Consider the following 24,123-nt stretch of genomic DNA (forward strand, 5'->3'; position numbering starts at 1 on the left):
TCAACTTAGCTATATTTGCTTACTGTCTTGGTGTAGATGATGTTTCTGCTGCCTAATTGCTGTGTTGTTAAGAATCCTTCCAGTGAAGCCTGCCCTACATGTATCTCCTCTTTTGCTTTGTCAGAGCTCTCCTGGCAGAAGTTTTGGTAGTAGGGAACCAAATAAACAACTGTGTGTATGAGGTGTTAATCGCCTTTACTTCTGTAAGTTTAGAATACCTTGCAAACTCATTTGGCACTATTTATGCAAGGTTTCAGCAGTTTACTTTTGGAGTAAATATTAAAGTGAAATGAGCTACAGCACTGGTTTTGAATGTAGAGCATTATTTTACACCTCGTTAGGTCTATTTTTCCTACTAATACAGCCGTAGCAATTGGACAAGCGAAAGACTGATGGGATGAACAAAGGCAGTGTTCCTTTCCCGAGCATGCCAAATTAATTCTGTAAATGTGACATTAAAAAAAAAAAAAAAAAAAGAAAAATAAAAAGAAAAAAAAAAAAGAAAAATAAAAAGATCCCAAACCACATGGCAGAAGTCAGGCCTGAAAAACCAAGAAAACCTGCACTACAGCAGTTTGCACAAGCTCCTGCATCTCTTTACCTAATGTTTTCAGACTCTAGAAGGATCATTTTTCCATGTGCAGCTAATGTGCTGTTTTACTTAAAAGGTTTACTCAAGGAAATACACAATAGTATAAATGTGGTTGGATGCTTTTCGGCTTTTAAAAATCTAAAGTTTTTATAAACGTTGAAAATAACTTGATCTTGATATTTAGCAAGGCCTTTATTAATCTCTCTTAAGTAACAACTCCTGTGCTTGTTTCAGAATCTGCTGGTTCTAGCAAAAGCTTATGCTGCAACAGTTATGGTAGGGGAACTGTCCTAAGCATGTGTCTGAGGTGCCCTGTCATGCAGGGGCAGAAACTTATTCTTACTCACAGCTTCACACAGGCCGCTGACCCCATGCCCAGAAGATTTAAGAGTTCTTTTTTTAGGAGTATCACACCTAAAAAAGCCAGCCAATAGTTCGAGTGGTATCGCCCATCACTACCTGCACTGTGTCTCTGGCATCAGCTCAGTGTGAGTAAACCAGCATAAGAAACAGGCCCCAATTTGTGAACTGTTCCACACAAAAACGTGCACAGCTTTCACAGATGCATCAGTACTGTTGTAGATTTAGTGATACTCTATTTGGCATAATAATGACAATGTTATGGCTTTTGAATGCCCCTTGGGCTTTTTCCCCTGTAGAATAAGCTTTGCAGTGCTACCACCCCTTCCTACTCTGTTTTCTTTGCCTGCAAGACTAAGATATAGCTGCTGATACAGGATTCTAAAAGGCTTGGGGGTAACGGAGTGAATTAAACATTCCTCTTCCAGCTGCTGCTGTTCACAACACTTTTGACACATAAAATACATCACACATTCTCTTGTCTGTTTAATATAAACAATTACTATTTTAAGTGGAGTCCAGCATCAACCCCAAATAGGAGGATCCAGACAGGCAGTTCAGATAGAAAACTAAGAAGTGTTCTAAATTTATATAAAAGCAGTTTGCAGTCGGTTCAACCTATGCCTAACACATTGTCTATTGCAGCACATCAGACTGTGGAAGCTGAGAGACCAGTGGAAGAAAGAAGGATTCATTTTTCATTCAAAATTATTTCAGCACAACTTTTGAGCCACATTTTTTAGTAGGAAATATAAAATGAAAGGGGAAAATCAAGATTAAAATATAGTATTTTTGCTTTCATATAATGAACTCTTTGTATAATGCAACATTTTAGTCAACCCAAAAGCTGTTTTGGAGGAAAATTTGTTTAGAGAGAATTTTCCTTTTTGTCTCTTCTCGAATGAAGAGGTTGGAAATCACAGACCTCATTAGATAAAGCAAAAAAATCTAGCGTCTCTGTAGGTTTACTTCCTTGAAGCTGAGGCAAACCTGAGATAACAAAAAGGCTTTAACGCTAACTCAACTTTAGTATACAAGCAACATGATGAGAATCGTGTCAATCTTTGTAATTTTCGGAATTCTAATATGATTGTTGCAAAGTGCAATTTGCTAAAAATTATTTCATTTCCTAAATGAGAGAAATTTTAATGAAAATGTTATAAACTGAAAAAGCTCCTCACTCCTGACAAAAGGCATTTGTGATGCAATACTACTCAACTGTAAACCCCTTCTTTTTTAGTCTTTACAATGTATAGCTCCATAGCACAGGGGAGGTAACATTCTGTACAATATTGCCTTACGCAGATGGTATTAAAATTCCATTTCCTTAAAGTTTAGCCCTTTGTGGGCATGAGAATCTCTCTGGAAACCTCTCTGTCAACTTTTCTATGTCAAAATCTAAGCATGCACCTCAATATGAACCTGGACCAGGGGTAGCTATCATTTAGGAATGAACCCTCTAGTTACTAGCATGGGTAAAATATCTGATAGGAAGGGTTTAACTTCACTTCTACTTGCCAGGGTGAAAGCTAAATGATAGGTTATGAACTTTAAACAATGATTTTCCTTTCATTCCTTTGCAATGGTCAGTGGCCAACTGCACTTGGCCCTGAAGGGTCTACAATAGTGCAAATAATGAATCACAAATAAACAACTTATCACCTTTTCAAAAGGAAGCCAGCTAATTAATTTCTTTTAAATTGAGACTTCCTCTAAAATGAAAAAGTCCCCTCAGCTTCTGCAGCCATCAACAGGGTTTGTACCTTTAAAAAAATAGAAGTAGGGCACAGGGAGTAAAAATGAAAACAGCTTCAGGTTATTCAATTTCCTGTTTGTTTAAATTTGTCCTTCCTGACATGCAGATTCATCACACTCCTTTCCTGATGACTACTTCATTTGATTAGTTTAGTTAGGTATTCAGAGGGATTTTTCACTTCTGACTCATAAAATTCTTGAATTGCCTCAAGAATTTCCTGTGTGTGACTGGAATTTTATGTCCTTGTAGTTTTAGCTGGACTCCTTGAAGAAGCTGCTGTCTAAATTGCTCTGCTTTTGAGGTCTTCAAACAGCAGATCAGGAGCCAGCTCCGAGCTCGATTCCTGCTTTTCAGGAAAACTGATCTGTGCCAGCACTTCGCCTCTTAAAATCGTAGTCAGATTTTTTTCTTAGTATTTTTAAACTCTTCTTTTCCTGACAGTATTTCCCCTTGCTGCCCATGCCCTTCCCAGGTGTCCACTTCAGAATATTTGTCCAATTCCAAAAATGCACCCCGGTGCCTCAAAGTGCAGCCTGCACGCTGTCCCATCAGGTTTTCATCACTCTCTTGCTATAACGCAGAGAAGCTGCGGTTACGGGTATATCGGGCCATTTAGCAGTTGGTGAGAAATGCCTTTGTATATCCCTTCCCTGTCCTTTTTTAAAGTCCTTTCTGAGGAGGGTGAGAGCTAGGTTAGGCTGGAGCCCTGGTGTGTGCTTCTTTTGAAGGGTTCAGCGAACTGAAGGTGATGCTTTTTGACATGTGAGCTCCAGAAATGTACCGAGTGATTGTAGCGCCAACTCGGCTGCTTGCACAGGGGCTTCGCCTGCCTTCGCTGCCCTCCCGGCGCGGACGGGCGGCCCTCGCCCGCCCTGGGTCAGCGGGGCTCGGCGGTACCTTGGAATGCCTTTGACGAGGAGGAAACGGGGGGCGGAATGGCACCCTGCCTGTCTTCCAAAGTCTGAGCGGGAAAAGTGGAAAAAAACCTGCTCAGCCCTTGCGGTGTCGGTGTCCTGTCTCCTCTCCCGGGTCACGGTGACGTAACTGCGCAGGAACAGCCCCGAAACACGGCAGTATGACCACCGACCCGTGTCTGTCTGTCTGTCTGTCTAGCCATGAGGTTGCTTCCCGCCGAGTACACTCGCTTACGGGATCGGCAGGTGGAGACAAGAACAAGCGCTGTGCCCAGCCTCCCGGGCTCCCCCCGCCCGGAGGCGGCAGCCGCCGCTGAGGAGCGGCCGGGGGGGCCGGGGCGGCCGCCTCCCGCAGCCCCCGCCCGGGCCGCGCTTTCCCCTGGCCGTGCCTGTCCCAGCCCTGGTGCCCTTCCGCCGGCAGCGGGGGGGGCAGCGCGCAGCGTACCGGCGGGGAGGCGCACACGGCCTCACGGGCGGCGAGCCGTGCCCCGCTGGGGCACTGACACATGCGGATGGCCCAGAGGAGGAAGCCCTAAGCAGCCAGTCTTTAGAGAAAAGAGTATCCAAAGAGCATCCATAGTTGATGTTGTGAATGGCACGCTACTACAGTTAGCCTGGCGTTGTGAGAAGCGCCATGTAATGGAGGCAAATCCGCATGAGTACAGAGAGTTTTCTTTGAGTTACTTGAATGCCTCAATGAGAGGCACTACGCTGCATGTCCGCTCCTTAGCATCTTGCCTCTCCAGTATTTTCTTCTGTATACGGGCCCATTTCCTTTTGCTGATACTCTCTAAATCTTTTGTTTCTCTTCTTGTTGATTGCAAGAGGTTTTTTTTCCAAGCGAATTACTACTTTGTACATATTCCTTTACCTAGAGTATCGTAAAAGAAAACAAGACTCTGAAGTGGGTTGGATGTTTATAAACCAATATTATTTGTCTGTGAAAACATGTAGTGAGTGTAATTGACTTCCACTGCGAACACTTGCACTGTGTCTAATTACAAATGTTCATAGCTTACCTGGGAAGTTGCTTTCATGTCTTAACACTTTGTGTATGGTACTTCAGTTTAAATTATTTATTTGAGTAAAAAATAGAATAGAAGGCTAATGGAGAACGTGAAGAAGACGTAAAAGACGCAGTCATGAAAGGAATAGCACAGGCAGAGAGGAGAATAAGAGACCTGTGCTGAGCTGACCTGTGCAGCAGCCGTATCCATGTTAATGCTTGCTCAGTCTTTGGGATGTTCTGGAGGCAAGCTGGGCTTCCCCCAGCAAAGCATTGAAGGAGAATAGCTCTTCATGAGATTGGTCTTAATGCTTCTTTCCGTGGACTGTGTTACTGACTACATTATATGCCTGTGAAGCAGTTTCCTTTTAAAACCTTGAAAGAAAATGTAGTGTTTAGGGGAAAGGGCATGCTTTGCTTTCAAAACTGTAACAGAAAACAAAAGGTGAACATTACAATCAGAAATATTAACTTTTCCATTTCAATACTTAAAGGGTTTTTTTTCAAAGTACCAAGTTTTCTACAGAAAACTTAAAAGGAGCGTGTGTGTGCATGTATAAACAAAACCATGTTTTTGCCATGGTTTTCTGTGAAGAAAGGTCTTTATTTTCTACTCTATGTTATTACCTACCTCTTTTTGTTTGCATAAGAGCTTGTTAAAAAGCTTTAAACCTCCCCCCAAACCGACAGCAACTCCAAACAATCTAACCCTGCAAATCATTCATTTTTTTTCTTTTAGGATTTTTTGTAGTGCCCGTAGCTTTTGCATTCTTTTATGCATGTGGGGTAATGTTGAACTGTATGTTGCAGAGGCAGAGTCTTAGGCAGAGGGTAATGTAAAGTTACCTGAGGCCTAGGGTGGCAGAAGCACCTCAGAAGTCTGCATAAAACTGCAGTGAGTAGATCTTGCACTCCCCATGAGAAACAGGGCTTCAAGGCTAGGTTCCTTGCAGGGCTCCGTGAGCGTGTAGTTCGTGGTGAGATGTTCCTGAAGTGATAAAAATCCTGATCTAGAAATGTATCAATCTTAAGGACTAGCTTTGTGGATAAGCTGTAATATTAGGCAAAGAGGAGGGTTTTGCTCTCCATGGTGGCATGAGAAGGAGCCATGCCCCACCTCTCCATATTCTCCTTCTTCAGAGTCTTGTCCTGTGTCCAAATGGTCCTTAGAGACCTGGTGGTTTGATGCTCTGTCTTCACTCTGCTTTCAATGCTCTATTGTCAACCTTTGGCAGATAGTGCCATCAGCTAACTGCCCCAGGTTTTTGCCCCAATCCTGACAAAAACTTTACTTCATGGCCAAGAATATTATATCTGTTTTTAGTTTGTGACCGAGTTTCCTCACCTAAACATCTCCTTTAATAAAGTAAACAGAAAAAATGGAGTCTTTGTAAAGCTGCAAAAGGAAGACAGTACAGGTTTTGGTTTTTTTTGGAATTGAAATTAATTCAGTAACCTCTGTAGTTTCAGTTTTAAGCATGCAGCTGAATTCTGGCTGTTCTTTACAAACTTTATTTCCCAGACATGCATAAAAATACTAAAAGGAAAATATTTCAACAAGCAATTTGTGGATGTTCATTATTTGAAAGACACCATGACAAATTTTTCAAATATGTGTTTCATCTGTCACTGCTGTTCATTTCAGTGCCAGATGTTGGTTATTACAAGGCTGCTTTTACTGGGTTTTTTAAACTTTTTCTCTGAACATACTGTATTAGAATTCCAATTTTATCAAATCACTTCCACCTAAGGCCTGCTAGCTCTACTGCTATCCTGATTTACTCATCCTATATGAAACCTTTAGCTATTTTTGTGAGTTGCACAGATAACTCATTGGTATACAAATTTCAAGATACTTTGCAATACATACATTTGTTTTATCAATACTGCTTTTGGAGGAAAAACAAAAACAACTATTTGAAGTTGAATGCTTTGGACTGAGGTTATTAGGTCAACAGTAAATTTTGAAAACTGTTTGAGAGATTTCGTGATGGCATTTTAAAATTATAGCTTAAGGTTACATTGCTTCACACAGTTCTGTTTGGCTCCTTTGATGCTGAAGATCTACAGCTGACTTATGTGTAAGATATATTTTTAAAAACATTAGTCATGATTTAAAGTAACAAGAGACACTATTCAGATGAGGGGAGAAACCCGTCCTTTGGGAGGAAGTGAGTTTGGTTCAGTAGTTTTGTTGAACCTGAACCAAGAAAGAAACCATTAGTAACTCAATCTTTGTAAGAAGACACGAGGAAGATCCCAGCTCTTGCCTACCTGTAGATTTTAGCAGCAGCTTTTACATTCAAGATGTCAAATATTACAGAGGAAGACTCTAAAAAAAACCAGCTTGTATTTATCAGTACTTTAAACCACAGTGAAAGGATAAAGGAAGCAGCTAGGGCAAGAGCAGTATTGTGATAGAGTTATTAATTGCCAAAGAGGGTAGGCCCCATGCTTTTATTGCTCAAGAGACATCAGGGGCACTCTTGTTCTGAAAAAATCAGATGTCAAATGAAATTGTAGACGCTAAGTTTCAGATCTCCCTTAACAATCATTTTAAACAAATATAACCTCCTCCCACTAACAAGGAAATAAATCTGGATTGCATATGCTGTTTCATGGTAAGTTGTTTGGATGCTCAGAGTGCTGTAAAGGAAGAAAACAAATACCACCTTTATTCATGGCTTTCACTTTTTTTTTATTTCCCAAGTGAGAAACATAAAGGAAAAAACAGATGGCGATTGTCTCATAAAATCTGCCATTAGAACTTCAGTTGTTTTGAAAAATTCCCTTCCCACACTGTTCTGCCAGCATGGTATTTGCCTGCTGCAATAGCCCAACTTTGCTGTTAGACAGGTAGTATTAGAGAGAAGCCCCCTCTTTACATTTTTTTCCAAAACTATTCATTTTGTCTTCGTGTTGCTCCCTTCAACCCCTGCCTAGCTACCACTTTGATGCTTTTTCAGCACGGTCTGCTGAAAAACAGTACTGTGTTGTCCTTCTAGTATCTGGAAAGGAATGGCCTTTTTTTTTTTTTCCCCACTGGAATACATATCTAATGTAAAGCTGTTTGCTGGTGAACAAGAACATTTCAGTGCCTGATTCTGTTTCTAGCTACATTTGGGTAAATTACATGAACCTCCATAGAAAGAAGTGTTACCTGATGGCAAAATAATTATAAGTAAGAATATTCATTATTCATTCATCATCATGGAGATATTAAGAAAAATAACCCAGGATGTTGTGGGTTAGCCAAAAGAAAAAAAAAGCCCTATATCTGTACAAGCATAATAGCAACATGTCACTTTGTAGTTCTACATTAAACTTTTATGTGAGAAGTTACAGCTGTGGATGCCTATGTCTTTCAGATTCTGTTTCAATAAACCTTTGAGAAAGAAAAAAGTGAAAGCCCCTCAGGTTTACAGCAGTTTCAAAGCAGAAGCTTTATTACCTTTTTTTTAATCCTAATACACTTTATGTTTTTACACAGACATGGCTTCTCAGTGAAGATAAATGATGAGACTCTACCTTAAAAAGCCTTTGGGTTTTCATTAATCCACATTAGGTTAAAAGGGAATCAGAATTCTAAAAATACAGCACATCAGAGAAACAAGGTACTTTTCAGGTCAAGGTCCTCTTTTCCATCTGGTGCCGTTTGGTAGTTCTAACATCTTCCATCTCCCCCTACTTCTCCATCTGTAAATAACTCACTGAAGTAAATGCTTGGAATAATTACAGCAAAGAATGATAAAATGCAGGTTGAATTTAATCTCCAAGGGATCTAAAATCAAAACCAACTATGGACATCACAGTTATTGAAAAACTGGAACTCTCCAGTCGGCAGGTGTATGAAATGGGTATTATGTCAGTGTTTTACGTGCTTTGAGATTGCAGTTGTGCTATTCAAAAAAAATGTCAAAAGGCATATTAGTTAAGGATAGGGGAAAAAATAGCCTAGCAGGGCTGATTTTCAAAAGCAATCTGCCGTTTCACCTCTGCAAATAATTATAGACACACATTCTAACGGTGAGATGTGTAAGTGCTTACATCCATCTACTAGGAAGTTGGAGATCTAACTACAATAAAATGTGTGCAAACTTGCAAAACTGGAGGGAGGTTTGAGATGCTCCTAAAATTGATCAATCAATCAGCAGCTGGACTGCTTTCCAAAAGCTTATGAGAACAAAATGTCTTTCTTTTTTTTTTTTTTTGCATGAGGTCAGCATTGTCCCAAGAAAGAATCCTGGGGTAGCCCACAAGATAAGGGTCTTTGGAACTTCCTGGATTAAGATGAAAGAAACATTCTACTCCTGCTGGAGTTTCATGTCTGTATCAGGAACACAAAATGGGGGCTGGACTATGGGCGCACTGTTTGCGCTTGCTGCCTTCCTCTGGCATTATAACTTCTTTGTAATGTTCTTCATTATAACAGTTTGACTGTTCAGTTTGTCAGCTGTCTGGGACTGCTGTGTGCTTGCAGCTGTGCTGTCCTGGTACCCACCTTGTGCCAGCTGCCTGTATAGGTGTCCACCATGGGTGACTTGTTAGAAATACAGACTCAATCAGGTACCTGGAATAGGTGGTCTGAAAGGGAGAAAGAAGACGCCTTTTCTGAATGATTTGAAGCCCTCTGCCCAGTGTGGTAAAAGCAGCATCCAGCATTGGTTACCAGACTCAACATTTCTCTTCCTCCCTGTCCTTCTGTGTTGCTGCCCAGGGCAGTACCAGGCAAGAAAGCATCCTTTGATGAAGAGACAAAAACCACTGTCTCCTCTTTTCCAGAATAGTGACCAGTATAAAAAACATAAGATTCCATTTTGAGCACAGGTAGAGTGAATTTTAGAAGTGCTGCACAGCTTTTACAAAATATTTGGGGGATGTCCTAGAAAGAGGAAGAATAGGATGTGACTCATGTGTGACTCCCAGCAGCGTAAGATCCTCTCTGTTACTCATGCAAGATGGAGTGGAAAATATCTGTCAGTAATGTTCGGTTTACGCATGCTTGTCACTCAAATACGTGACAGAAGAAAGTTTCATTCCTTTATATAGTGTATTTTAGATCCAAGAAATGATAATTGCTGTATTTTTGAAAAGCTATTCATCTCTGTGGCTTGCTTATTAACTTACCAGAAACTGGCCCTTAGGACACAGTGGCCTGAATCCTATGCAAAGGGTTGTTGGAGTGAACACAAACACGACAGACTCCTATTTTAAATCCTGTTTATATTGCCAGTGTGGTGCAAAGTGGCTGTGATTCTAAGAATAAACCCATTTAAAATGTCTATAATGCAATAAAAATTGCTGGCAATTACTGTGTCATACTACCCCTCAAACTAAACTTCACATTCAAGGATAAATGTATTCACAAATCTTAGCTGCTGTTCACACACACAAAAGTGTGAATGTCATTTGAAGTTGTTCATTCATTTGGGAAACTCCTCCCACCCTCATCTTCTCTCTTGCAGTTACCCTTTGTATCATTACAATTCAGGATGGCTCATGTAACCACATGTAGAACTCTGATTTCTTCAGAGGACTTATAGCCAAGTTTATTGAAAGACAGATTATATTTATACAGTGTTTCGGTACAATGAATATGATTGGTCATTTGGAGCACCACCTTTTTGTAAACATCTCTACCACAAAACAAGTTGGAAAAACACCAGGTGTCAGGAGGAGGATATCTACAAGGTTGATTTGGGTTCCTCCTTATGATTTCCCAGGCCAGACTGAGAGAGTTCTGTCCTTGGCTTTCCCACAGGCTTCAAGGCACTGCCTGGAGCCTAAGAATCCATGTTCTGACCACTGGCAGCTCCCACACCTTTGTGTCTTTCCTCCAGACACTATTTCTTCCTAGCTGGTATATTTTACCATCCTTTGAAAGATGACCCAGCTCCTGCTGCCCGTCAGATACGGGCTAAATCTGACAGAAGGCTATCACCCAAGGAGGGTTGAGTCTTGGAACCAGGATTTGCAAAGGGTCTCCACCAGTGCTCAGCCTCTACAGTGATAAGGGTTACTATTTCTCTCAGCTTAGCAGAAGCACAAGAGATCCAAAATGTTCATCTTCACCCCTATCTCTACAGGAGCATGCCCTTAACAAGTAGCCAGATAGCCTTCAAAGGTGGGCTGAAAGTTTAACGCACAGCTTAGAGCAACCTAAAATGTAAAGGTGGCCAACTATTTTACAGCCTTACAGCAGGAAGGAGGCAGGAGGACAGGAGTGAAGGGGCTGCAACTAGGGGGGCAGGTGAAGTGGCGTGGGGCCTGCAAAGTGGAGGCCACTGCTAGGCACTTATTATTTACCACTTATATAGACAGAGAGTTTAAGACTGGCTTTCTTCACCTCTGAGAGGTGCCTGATATGCAGGCAAGCAGACTACTGCTGTTATAACTTGCTCCTGGCAGCTTTTGAAGTAGACAAAATGGTGTGAGAAGGCTTAGCAAACTATCAGATGAGTTTTCCACTCTACCTCAGGAGAGGAAATGGTACTGGAAAAGGGGATTGATTTTTCTGGTCAGTCTAGCTCATCAAGTCAATGAGCAATTCACTCATCTTCCTCTTAAGGTCAACAGAATGACAGTGTATCTTGCTGTGCCCTTCAGGACATTTTCTGTTCCAAAGTTTGCTCAGTTTTCAGTTAACCCTCACAGAGTTAGTGATTTGTCTTTGGAATGCTGGTGCCTGGCCTGCCATGTTACTCAAGAAGAGATGGCTTGGCAGGGAGTTAAAAGTACACACTGTGGAGATCTGTTTCCTAGTCCCTCTCTTGGGGACCATATGGGGTAGTGGTGGAGCCTTTGGAACATGTCACATGTAGCATGAACTGACAGTCTAATCTGAAGTCACTCCTGTTGGGTACAAAGACTACTTTAGGAGAAGCTTGCCTGTTTGTATAGGTTTCAGATGACTTCATTTTTAGAAGTGCATGGAGTGCATTCAAAGCTAATAATTTTTCTCTGCTGAATGGAAAGACCAAAAGGAGAAGTCTGGAGAAAGAAGGATGGATGATCTTTCTTAATGTCAAAGCTCACATAAACACATCTCCTCCAAACTCTTCTCTCAAGATAATTTTCTCAGCAAGACACAGATTGCTTCAATCTCTGTGTTGCAGTCTTTGAAGCTTCCCCCTCATTGCTATAATGAAGGAGGCATGGTTTTCTTTAAGAATTTCTGTTGGCCCTGAAGTTTGCCTTCTTTAAAGGCTTTCACATGATCAGATAGTTGGTAGTTCTTAAGAGCTCTGTCTTTGAAACTCCTCTGCCATCTCACAAGGGCAAACTGGTATGTCTGCTTTGCAAAACTATAAAATTTAAAAAAAAATAAACCAAAAAAGGCTTCATTAAAAATATTCTGACTAACTCTGTGTAAGGCCTCAATTTTCATTAGACAGAGGCCCAGCTAAGTAGATGTCAGATGGTGTTGGAAAGGAGCCACCAATTAGGAAACATCAATTTTTCTGTCAACGGGATAACCCCTTTTACAAAACTTGTCATATTTTTACTCCTTTTCTGTTTGTGAAGGTATTTGTTTAACAGCAACATTTTGCATGAGGGGAAGGATTTATAAATTGTTTTTTTACAGTTGTCGTTGCTGCATTGTTTTGAGTTCCTGTTTTGTGGGATATTTTCCCTGTTCAGGGTGCTTGCTCCTCAGTCTGCCTACTGTCTGTAACTCTTCCATTTGAAGTAGTTGGAGAGAGGGGGGATGACTCTTCTTGTTTCTGTAGTAGGTTCTGGGGTGGAAACAATTGTGGTGGTAGTAGGCACCTTGGGAGCATAGGACTTGTGACTTGCAAGGCCTTCAGGAAGCTTAGAAATGCTACTATATGTGTGTTCAGAAAAGGAAGAGAAACACATTTCTGAGCATTTCTTTGTTTAAAAAAATATGTTTGTTATGCTTACATCTCAATAAATCTTCTTCCATATTTATTAATCTAGGAGACAACTGAAGATGTATGGATGGATCCTTTTCCAGTTTACACATTTTCTCTACCCGCATTCGGAAAAGCTAATAGTTCCCACATCTTCTTTTACTGTATAGAAAATTTTACTCACTTTTCTTATGGAAAGCTGTATACACCCTTTATTCATCTGCATGCAGTGATTCACAGCTGCTGCTGGGTTTCTTAATAGCTTATTGCAAGTCATTTTATGAAATCATCAGTAGCAAATGCTCAACAAATATTAGGAGAAGAAACTAGGAAATTCTCTATTCTTGGGCATATGTGTAATACAGGGAGAGAGCAAGAGCTGCCTGTGTGTGTTATATTTGGCAAGAGACAGAATGAGAAGGACAGATAGCTCATGAGGTTTCAGATGGGCACTGGTAGATGCTGACATGACCTTAAAGACTTTCAGGTGCTTATGTGGGAACCCTGCTTCAGGAAATGGAGCATTTTGATGGCTTTTGAGGAGTGACTGAAAAGTTACTGTGTAATGGGTATCTTCTGGGTCACCAAATAGACCTGCCTTGTTGTTTATCTGTGTTGCGGAGAGCAGGAGACTTAGTGTGGAACAGTTAAAGAGTGGAAGGTCATTATTTTGCTAAGTGATCGTTACTGGTAGGTCAGGTACACATGTCATCATCTGGTGTCAGGTCATGCAGCTCAGTGCTCAACTATCAGCTGCTTTGAATATGTGCATTAGTGAGTGCAGTTGTTTTATCCTGGATGCAGACAACATGCAGATCACCCTCTAGTGTCTAACATAGGGATAGTTATGGTTACCTGTCCATGTCTGATCTGAAGCAGTCTGTGGCGTTGTGGAATTTAGGAGTTGAGCTAGAGTCTGGATCCCTATAAGCCTCTCCGGTGGAAAGGCCACTTGGGGAAACTCAGACAAAGCAGTCAAGCTCACACATCCACACACGCCACGTGGCTAGCACAGCTAGGAGAGGCAGAAGGCCTTGATACCAGGTCAATTCCAGCCGGTTTATTTCCAGGAGCTAGAGGGAGACCCAGAGCCAAGAGGGTGAGGCATCTGCTTGTGCCCACTTAAGAATGGGGTTTAGCAGCCAATGACCTTGAGGTATGGGGACAGAGCAAAGGGCAGGTAAGGTCAGTATTTCATAGGGGAGACAGGGCGGGTCACCGAGTCCCACAGCCAATGGAGACACCCCGAGGAGAGGAGACACCAAGGGCCAGGGGCATTGCGGGGGGAAGGAGCCAGGGCAAACCATGTGTACAGAGCACCATTGGGAAGTCCCTCTCTTAGGCTGGGCAGGTAACTATAGTCTGTCCTGCCAAGGCCAGACCCTGGGTATTATGTTGAGGGGCTGCAGGGATTCCACAGGAGTCATTACTGTTTTGACATGAGACATGATACTAATCATCTCACTGCCTCTAATGTGATGGTTCAGTGTCTGAACACATCCTTTTGGTTTTGCCATGGTGAAGGCAAAGGTTTAAGGCATGCTTTGGGGCTCTAAACTGCAATTTCCTAATTCATTTTTTTAAGTACCTTTATATTGCAAAAGCAAAAGCATTTGTGTTCCATAGTGCCTTGCTGTTGATATTCAGGGTGGAATTTGTGGGGGTTTTTTTTAACTGGTGGTTAAAGCTGAATTGTCTTACCTGGGACCTTTGTCCCTAAGCTAAACTGCTGTCACTGCTTGTGGTGGAGTGCTGGAATCCTTGTGGAGGTGGAGGTTGGGCAGCTAGTGGCAGCTTAGTCCTTTCCTGTAAACAACTGTACTTGGGGGGGAAGTTTTTCAAAGCACCTAAGTGATTTAGGATAAAAAAATCTCAATTTTAATATTTCTGTGCTCTGGATTGAGATACACATTTTTCAAAGTGCGATTCTGTTCTGCTTTTTGCAATGTGATCTGCCACAAAGACACCCTCTTTTTTTACCTGTCTTGTTCTTTTTTTTCCAGGTTGGCCTTCCTTTTATGATGTGATCAGTCCCGATGCAATTGCTTTCAATGATGATTTCTCCTATGGGATGCATCGGATTGAAATATCCTGCAGTCAGGTTAGTTTATAGCACACACAGACAATTCCAATGGCAAAGGCTGCAAAAACCATTAGTGTGTGCTGTACTTTCCTTGAGATTTGCAAACCTTTCAGTTCTATTAAATAATAATAATTGTGAGAGAGCACAATGGGTCGTAGGTATAAAAGCTGGGTGGAACGAGCTGAAGACACAAAGGGATCTTTGGAATGCACGTTGTTGTCTCATGTGAGGTTTTACAGAGCAGATGTAAATGGTTGGACTCGGTGCTGAGTTTGCAAAAATAGTCTTCCTGAAGAGGGTCCCTTCAAAGGAGCTCCTGAGCCTGAGCCTGTCTGACTGACTCCACATGTGAGCAGTTGAGAGAAGTCGAAAGCCATGGAGTGACTGTCTGTGTGCTGATTCCATCACTCTACATTACTGTGCATCCATGCTAACTCATTCCCAACATTCATTCCCAGCACAGTCCTAATGGCTGCCTCAAATAATCCCATCTGCTGTAATAATGAAGTCAGTAGTCATTCAAAACATGCCCAAATTTTCCGTTATCTGTCTTGTTCTACTTTCTCTCATCCTTTGTGTTGCCCTCCTTTCTGTGAGGGCATAATCATTACGTAGCAAAGGGAGAAGCTGCAGCATTGGTTTTCAGCAGCTGTAGCCAGCGGCTTGCACTCCTCTAGCTCCTCACTCTCAAACTCCTCCTGAGAGAAGCAGCAGCTTCATTTGGGCAGTGATAATTTGCTGTTCTTTCAGTGTTCTAGGGGGGGGTGAGTGATTTTATCCCTGACAATGTGAATCCTTACTAGTCAGTCAGTCCTCATTGTATAAGGCTCAGAGTGAGTTGAGAAACTTCTCAAGAGTATCCATTAACTTCAGTCTGCGTAGAGCATTTGGCCCAATGTGACCTAAAAACCAAATTAGCATGTCTGCTAGTTTGTCATGTATACTACATAATTTTGAAGTTTTTACATGGATGACATGCTGTAGAAAGTCCATTCAACACTGTGGGAATATCCACTTCCCTAAATTTGCTAGCAAGGTAGCAATGAGACTGCAGATTGGGAAGCTTGTGCTTCACCACTGGTTACTGGCATAATCAAAAATGCAGTCCAGTCTCATTAGGTTTGTTTAGTAGGCTTAAATAGTGCTAAAATCTGCTTACTGCCAACCTGCTTGTATCTGCTAACACAATTCAGGAGATGGCTAGAGCTCCTGGAGATTCCCAAGGAAGCCTGTGACCAGGCCAAGAAATCTGGGAATGTCATTTACATGTTACAAAACAAAATAGTGTTAGCAGACCTTGAGACAAGCAATATTAGCAGCAGTCCCATGCAGACACCATAAAATCAAAGCAAAACTAAAATCTGAATTTGAAGGAAAAAATATAACCAAGGTTGCTGTATAATCCAATAGCAACTTCCTACCAGCTATTCCAACTTCCTGGAGTAATAACTCCACAGATGATCAAGTCACACAGGAAAATAGCTTAAGGAGTGGTGAGCATCTTTACAGCAAGTGCTCAGCACAGCTAATACCACTCCATTGTGTATCTGCCCCTGGAGTTAGAATCGCACATGCAGCTGCAAAAAAAAAAAAAAAAAGAAAAAAAGAAAAAAAAAGCGGTTTTACTGCAACCTGCAAAGCAGTAGGATTGATACGACAGGTCTTGGTAGAACCAAGGGGAAATACCTTCTCCCACACCCAAAACCTTATAAATCCTTTGCAGATGAAAAAGTAGTTGATATTTCTTTAAAAGTTCTTCTCACCTGTCTGAGGGAATAAAATAAATCTTTTTTAATGTTCTTTAGAACATTATTATGGAAAGGAAACACAGGGGGGAAATCACTGTAATATTAATCAAATGCATCCATGGGATTATCCTAGAAATAACTTTCACAGTTTTTGGAGCACACCCTAGGTGTATTTAAAAGGTCAGTGATTAGTGACAGATAGAAGTTAATACAAATGCAGTTGAAGAATGCTGTAAAACTGGTTGCATCTCTTTTTTTTTTCTTCTGTCCTGTTCAAGATTCCCTTTCCCTGTGCTCTCCCTACCTACTGTTTTTACCTGTACAAATCAGTAAAATTCCGTAGTCACAGGAGTAGTGTTTGCACACCAGTAACTTGGACTATCAACTACAGCAGCTGACTGCAAGCTGCTTTCCATGCCTCCCAGCAGCATATTAGAACCAGGAGGCTTGGGAGATCCAAACATACTGGCAGTTAGCAGTGACACCCCCCACCCCCCCTTCCTGCTCCCAAGCACATACTTGGAATGCTTTAACTATTTCACTGTCCCAGTTCATTCTGCCCAATATATTTATGTGCAAGGCTGCAACAGATAATTGTTTCTTTTTCAGAGGCTCTGCAGGCATGTATGTATGTCCTAGAAAAATGGTCAGCGCCTATTATGTGTGGGGAGGACAGTAAAGTCAATTCATCCTTTGTACTCTCAGCTGAGTGCCAGGTTTCTTGTAGTGGGATACAAAGGACTGAAATACATTTCTGTTTAGGGCAGATGAGCTATAGAGTCCTCTATACAGAGAATCACCACATAAATTTTTGGTGAGGTGTAATCTCAAAAGCTAACAAATTCTGCAGTAATTCAATCCTGGAGTGATTCTGCCATCACAGAAAGGTGTAATGGGACTACCTTGGACTCTCACACAGCTTCTCAGGTTTTGTGAGGAAAACCTTTTTGATAGATTGTCTTTGTAGTCTGTGTGTGAATATATTACTTCTACAGACCACTTCTCTCTGCAGTTTCTCTTGTTCTGTTTCTGTCCAGTAGAGAGGGGATGATTTATCTTTTGTTAAATGTTAGTCTGGAAAAGATCTGTTTAACACTTCCAGCCAGGAGGTTTTGAAGCGCTCTTAGCTGAGATGAGATGATTTAATTAGGATGCTGAACATTTAGAAAAATACTCTCTGTGGGACACTTATTTTTTTTTTTTCCCCAAAGGTATGGTTATAGTCAGGTGAAATGCTTCATTGTTAAATACCCCACTTTCAGAAACAGCTCAGGTTTTTTGCACACACTAACCTAAAAAAAGGCCTTCAATATAAAGGAAAATGATAAAAAGAATAAGCAATGGATAATAGAGGAAAGGATGGCAAAACAGCAGTCTTTCAGGAAGAAGACTTGAAGCTTAGTTTTCTCTGGGTCCCATTCAATTTCCTTTTACTTATTTCCCATGTTTTATCTTCCTTCCTTACAAAACTGAGCAACTGCTGCTTAACACAGTGATACATGCCATTTTCCATTGCCTGTGGGAACTCATTCTGCTGATACCATGCTCTAGGGGCCCTCAATTGTTATTGGGCTCCTTGCTGGACTGCCATGGCTGTCTCAGTGACACATCTTCAGGAGCAGGGAGCCTGCTGTGGGATGTGTCTGCATGGGTGCAACTGACAGTTGGGAGCGCTGAAGCTTCACATGTCTACATGCCCTGCTCCTGAAGGCAGTGAAGATTATTGTTTTAGCTGCCATTAAATGAGCAGAGTTTCTGTCCCACCTAGCTGGTGTGAGAGCCTCTCCCAGCCTTTCAGTCTCTTGAGGAAGCTTAACCTGGAGGCGAGGCTTTACCTGCTTTTACAGACACCTTTCCTGCTGCTTTGGTGAATTAAAGGCCATAACAGCAGGAGAACATTAGCAACACATTAACTGCAGAGTAGAGATTTGCCGTCACTAATTCACTCAGAGTTTGGAATAATCACTATTGCCTCTATGTATTTGGAATACTATGAATTAGTTAAATGTTAAGACTAATTTGCAGTCTCTAATATTTGCTGTCTGACTGTGAGCCCATGAGCAGGTCTGTGATCTCAATTACATCATTCCACCTCTCACTGAGATCTGCTATTGACTTGAAAGGCCAAGCTCTTTGGTAAAGCAGCATGACTTTCCTGTTCAAGATAAACGTTTATCCAGTGCAAGGTTTTATTTTTTTGTTTCTCATGGCAGACTGTAAAAAATGAACTTGTGGAATTCAAGTGACTAATTGCAAGAAGTTCTTATTATCCAGATAAATTGTCAGCCATAATGTGCAGTGATAGTAATCTTAATTTTTGGATAAGAATCAGCAGGGTTAGCTTCTTCAAAATATTGTACTTGTAAAGCAGTCCTTGTAAAGCAAAGGACTGTTACCTTTCTTAGAGACAGGATCAGTAGTGTTCACCCTGAATAGCTCTGCAAGTATTTGGGTCTGATTCATACAGAGCAAAAGTGGCAACAGACCACTTGTACTTTCATGTTTCTTACAAAAATCAAAATTCAGCATAATTTATAATTACTCGCAGACAAAGATTATTAATTAAGAAATATTTTATGTATCTGCACTACAGGTCTTTTTCAGTCACCTGTCCCTATCTTGTAAATACTATAGAAATAATGATGAGGTGAGTAGGCTGACCTCCATCCCCTCCAGGGGCAAGAAGTGTATCCAGAAGGACCTTTATGCTCAGAAGAATGCCAGGCTATAGAAAGAGAGGGATGGGGAAGAAGTGTGAGAGCACACTCCAAAAAATATCTTTAGTGTTTTAGGTCCTTGCCAGGATCACCAAAGAGTTTAATGTTTTTTTACCAAGGGGTGTAGCAGACAGTTACAGGCTGAGGACAGCCCAGAGCTGAGGCTGTCCCTTTCTTACACAGATATCCTTACAGCAATAAGTGAAACAGTGGTGTCCTCACCACCATGTTTTTATCTGTGCTCCTGCCATGAAATCATTACAGAAACAGGCAGCTCCTCAGAGATGGTGGTCCAACCAAGATATGCAGTGGTATGACAGGAAACACCCAGAAAATTTGGGCTCAGAGTCTTAGGCGCCTGTGGTACCTCAGAAGATCATCTTCCTGGATCACTCCTGCAAATAAATGTAGATTGCAAATCCCAATTCCAAGGGTGATGTAGGCACCAGTGCTCTTCCTTGGAAGCAGTTCTAGGCATTGCTTAACACCGCAGTGATGCCATAGAGTGGCACACAGACACAGTGATACTCTGTTGTGTTTTGTTTCAGTGTGGTGCTCACCTGGGGCATATTTTTGATGATGGACCTCGCCCAACTGGCAAACGGTACTGCACAAACTCTGCTTCATTATCTTTCAAGCCAGCAGACAAGAACAACGCTGGAGAAGGCAGCGGTAATGCCAGTCCTGCCCAAACAGGCAAAGCTGAGCTGTAGGATGAAGCAGAGCCTGCAGAAAACTGTGTTGATCCCACACATCTTACAAGGAATGTTTTCTAGTTTTTAAGTTGCCTGCTTTCTTATATCTTAAGAATGTTCAAATGTATGAAAGCATTTTGCACCATCCTTCTTCTTCCTCACCTTTTCAGAACTGAGGCCTTGCCTGCCAGTGCATTAACTGTATAATTGGATTGAAAAATGTATTGACTGAGTCCACAGGTTTTCTTTTTTCTTCTTTTCTTTGAGATTGCTTTGGGGAATCTTTAAAAGTTGAGAGGCTTTGACAACATGAGTTACTAGTTTCTTCTTAATACTGTGTTACTCTAGGTTTACACACTATTCCTTTTTGCGTGGGAAATGGGACTTGTGTTTATCTCCAGTCTATAGGAAACTTCTGGGCATAAGAAAATCCTGAATTCCTAGCACAGCTCTGCTTTGTTCTGACTTGTGAGGCATGCAGCCTTTGGTCATATGCATTCAACCATCTCCCAGCATCAGCCGCACCTTGCAAAAACTTGTAGTTATGGCTGTTCCTTCCCAACTGAAAGAGATGGATGAGATGTTAAAACCATCCTTTGGCTAATTTACTGCCAAAATTTCAAGGGTGTGGTTGAGAGGATGTAAACATTGTCTCAGCATCTGTGTTTCCCCTTTGTTTGGTATTTAAATCAAGGTTTTAACTAGTAAGGCTCACTTTTGCAGGCTACTAATGAGGCTTTGTTTGTGAGGCCTCTTCAACAAGTGTAACACAAATCTGAATTAAAGTTGAAATCTGCAGGGGGTAATTATATGGGCAAGTGCAGAGATAAACTTGCAAAGTGAAGTAGATGAAGGATGACACTAGGCTCTTTATCTTGTCGGTTGCTACAAGGATTCAGAAACGTAACAGTTTCTGCTAGAGAGAAGTTTAGGAATGAATGCAGTAGAAAGAGAGAGACCCTCCTGATGTATCCAGTTTTAAAGATTTGCTGGTCTGGATGCATACTGCATACAAAATCCAGTCTTTTAATTTGTGCAATTGCGATGCAGGACATGAGTGACAGTGTTGGTGTAAGAAATTAATTCAAAAAAAGTCTGTCACAGTTCCAGAAATTTTCATGTAGCAAAACTCACTGTCCCATAAGATGTTTTTCACAGCCGCTTTTCGATTTTGTTGAATAGCACTTAGAATTGTGCATAATACTGTTCTTTAAGCTATAGTATAATGCAGTATTTGCTAACACCACTTTGCCTTTAAACACTGAGAGACTTAATGAATTTATTTCTACTAGCAAACTTTGTGATTAAAGTTTGGATCCAATTTTATTTTTAGTAGGAGCAAAGCAACCACTGATTTTTATGGAAGCGGGATTGAGGTTTTTATGTCAGTGATAATAAACATGTTTTCTAAAGTTCACCCTTCAGTTTAAATATAGCTACTGTGAAAGCATATGGAATGGTCATAATTGCCTTTTTTTTAGCAACATTAGAAAGACATGAAAAAAACATACTGCACCTTAATATTTAATAGATGCAAATAAGGATGATAAATATTTACAGCTAAAACACTCAGGCTCTTCTGTAGTGCACACCTCCTCATGTGAGTATTCCCCCAGATGTCATGCAAGGAATGGCTCTTTAGCTGCAGGAAAGGTTGTGCAGATTGACCTTTGGTGTTTCAAGGCAGTTGAGTTTCTCCTAGTGTTATTAGGTTTTAGCAATTTCTTCTGGAAGGGCTGCTTTTATCCCTTGCTATTATTTAAAGAATAGTAGGTTTTCTCTACCACATTTTTTGACTTAAACATTAAAAAGGCAGCATCTATAAAAATGTGGTACATAAATGTGGTTTAATTCCAGATTGCTGTTCAATTTAAGTATTATCAAATTTCAGTATATTCCTGCCTTGTGTTAAAGAAATATATTACTTAAGCTTCAGAACACAGTAATGTATGCTGTCCTACAGGAGATTTATTTTTGCAGGATATGGAATGCAATGAAATGAATCAATATGGTGAGGTGTATGTGATCTCTGGGAGTTAGATCATTTAATATAGGAAATGCATTGTTCTCGTGCACAAGCTATGCCACAGCACAGTGCAAGGTACGACAGATTTGCTTTTATTGCTCTTAGAAGATGCTAGTAAGGGCTAGTATTGAACCCTCCAAACTTGGTTCAGTCTGGTGATGATCATGACAGAGGAAACTTGGGAGCTGAGCACAATGTATAGAACAATAGAATATTTCTGTATATTTAAATTTAGCACTGTCTAGATGCTTATAAAAACTGAATGCAAACTGTGTAGAAATAGCAAACTATATTTTCTAATATCTCTATTTTGCTCAGATATTTAAATGAGATACCTTAAAAATCATTTAGGTCACACGTTATTTATATATATATATATATATATAAAATTGCACATGTTTTTTATATATATATACATACACACACATACATTATTTGAGTATAATTTTAGCCTTCTGTACCTTTTTAATAACTGAGACCTTTCCATAAGAGGGTTCAATACTTTTAAGAAATCAAATATACATTTTTCAAATCAAATTTGTTTTCATATATTTGCTGTACACAAATATAAAATAAATTTCTTTATAAATAATTCAGTTCTGCTTCCTTATTTATCTGGCTTTATGTTACGTTTCTGCATCCTTCACTACAGGAATTTCTTGGGCAACTGCTTTTACTTTGCTTTCCCCTAACTTACTGTGAATATTATACCTGCAGTGCCTTATCTCCAACAGGTTTCTGGCAGGGACACAGCACTGCAGGGTACCAGGTATCCTTGCACCTACCAGCTTTCAAGACACTATCACAAACATCCAGGCCTCAGCAGAGCAAGGAAATGTTTAGAGGAAGGCTCAATTTTAACTCAGCAGAAGTTTTAGCCTCTTCCAAAAGATTCAGTGTGGGACGTGGTAAGTTGCAGGCAAGCATGTCATGGGAGCCCTGCAGTGCCCAGGTTCTGTCTGCAGTGGAGGACTGTAGCTTGCAAGTTGGTTTCTGCCAAAGTTTCATCTCCAAGGATGCAGGTTTGGAGTACTGCACAGGCAGCAGGTCACTGCCAGTTGGTAAATCAGCAGTGGGTTTTAAAAGATAGGTGTAAGGGAGGGGTAGGAGTTGCAGGCTGTTTTTAAGCCGGCTTCCATGTTTATGTTTGTGGGAACCAGAGAGTTACATTGAAATTAAATCCCTTGCTAATTGTTCTCAAACATTGCCAAGTGTCCAGAGGACACACTGCACTGTTGTTTACAAGTTTAGTATGAACCCTGTTAGTCCAAAAATTCATCCCTTGGGACTCTGTGTCTCACCTATCCACTGTACTTCCCCCTCAAAACTGTAGTAGTTTGATAGGTCTTAAATGAGGTACTAACTTGTACCGACTAGAAAGAGATGCAGAGCTGGATGCCCCATGGCTTTGCCCTGTGCTCCCAGCATTACCTGGCTGGTCTTTCAGCACCCAGAGGTGCTGTGCCAAGGCAGATCTTCAGAGCCATTCAGTCCTTTTGCTGGTGCTGCCCTGGCAGCAGACACGGGGGACAGCTCTGTGCTCCAGTCTAGCTCAAGGCAGGCTGTGTCTTGCAGTGCATGGCAAGATGCAGTGCCAGTTTTTCTTACCACATGTGTACCCCACCACTTCACAACCAGAGAAATTTCTAGTAAGAGACACTCTCCCAGCTGCTCCTGGTGCTCCCCAGTGTGCCCCAGCCACAGAGTGGGAGAAGAGGTGGTGGCAGGATCAGCCACATGAGGCCGGTTAACCATCTGCTTTGCGATTCTCTTATGGTTGTAGCTTTATGCCTTCCATGTATAAAAGGCACATGAATCGTAAGCCTTTGTCACAAGCTCTATCAGGTCTCATACACTGAAACAAAACCCCAGTGTGTGTGTATATGAAGTACTTAAGGCTGAGGCCTTACCACAGTGACTACAGCACATAAATAAGACGGCATCATAAGTCAGGGTTTCTGCTGGGGTGGCAGCAAAGAATGCATTGTCACAAAAGTGATGCCAAGTGTGGATGCAAAAGTTGGTACTCAATTGGACTGAATGGCCTCAGTCTTATTTCAGTTAACCTTGTTTTGCAGTCCATTTACCCAATTGAATTTGTGTTAGTCTTTCTCTAACAGAATTTATGATATGTATTCTTTTTTTCTTATTGCTCATTCTGTTACAAAATGTCTGTGGTTAATGTCACTGCATAGCCAGCAGTCCTCTTGTCCTTTACCCATGGTCTGGAAGGGAAGGGGAAATGCATGACACAGGCTACTTCTCTGGTCCTAACTCAGCATTTCAAAATCATTCCCTCTCTTTTCCTATCCCTGAAGGAATGTAAGGATGAAAACAAAACAGATGTTTGCA

At 41.2% G+C, this 24,123-nt stretch overlaps 1 protein-coding gene across 2 annotated transcripts in view; it reads left to right on the forward strand.

The window, feature by feature from the left end:
- Positions 1-22,363, forward strand: part of MSRB3 (methionine sulfoxide reductase B3) — an 81,238-nt gene extending 58,875 nt beyond the window's left edge. For both annotated transcript variants that reach the window (XM_066183194.1, XM_066183195.1), the window contains exons 6-7: positions 14,506-14,603; positions 19,599-22,363. In XM_066183194.1, the coding sequence (XP_066039291.1) occupies positions 14,506-14,603; positions 19,599-19,763 (263 nt within the window). In that variant the 3' untranslated portion in view covers positions 19,764-22,363. The remainder of the gene's footprint in view (positions 1-14,505; positions 14,604-19,598) is intronic.
- Positions 22,364-24,123: the final 1,760 nt, after the last annotated feature.

Source organism: Chamaea fasciata, unplaced genomic scaffold (genome assembly GCF_029207755.1).
Source record: "Chamaea fasciata isolate MVZ Bird 193981 ecotype frontalis unplaced genomic scaffold, bChaFas1.0.hap1 SCAF_5, whole genome shotgun sequence".
Classification (NCBI taxonomy): Eukaryota; Metazoa; Chordata; class Aves; order Passeriformes; family Sylviidae; genus Chamaea; species Chamaea fasciata.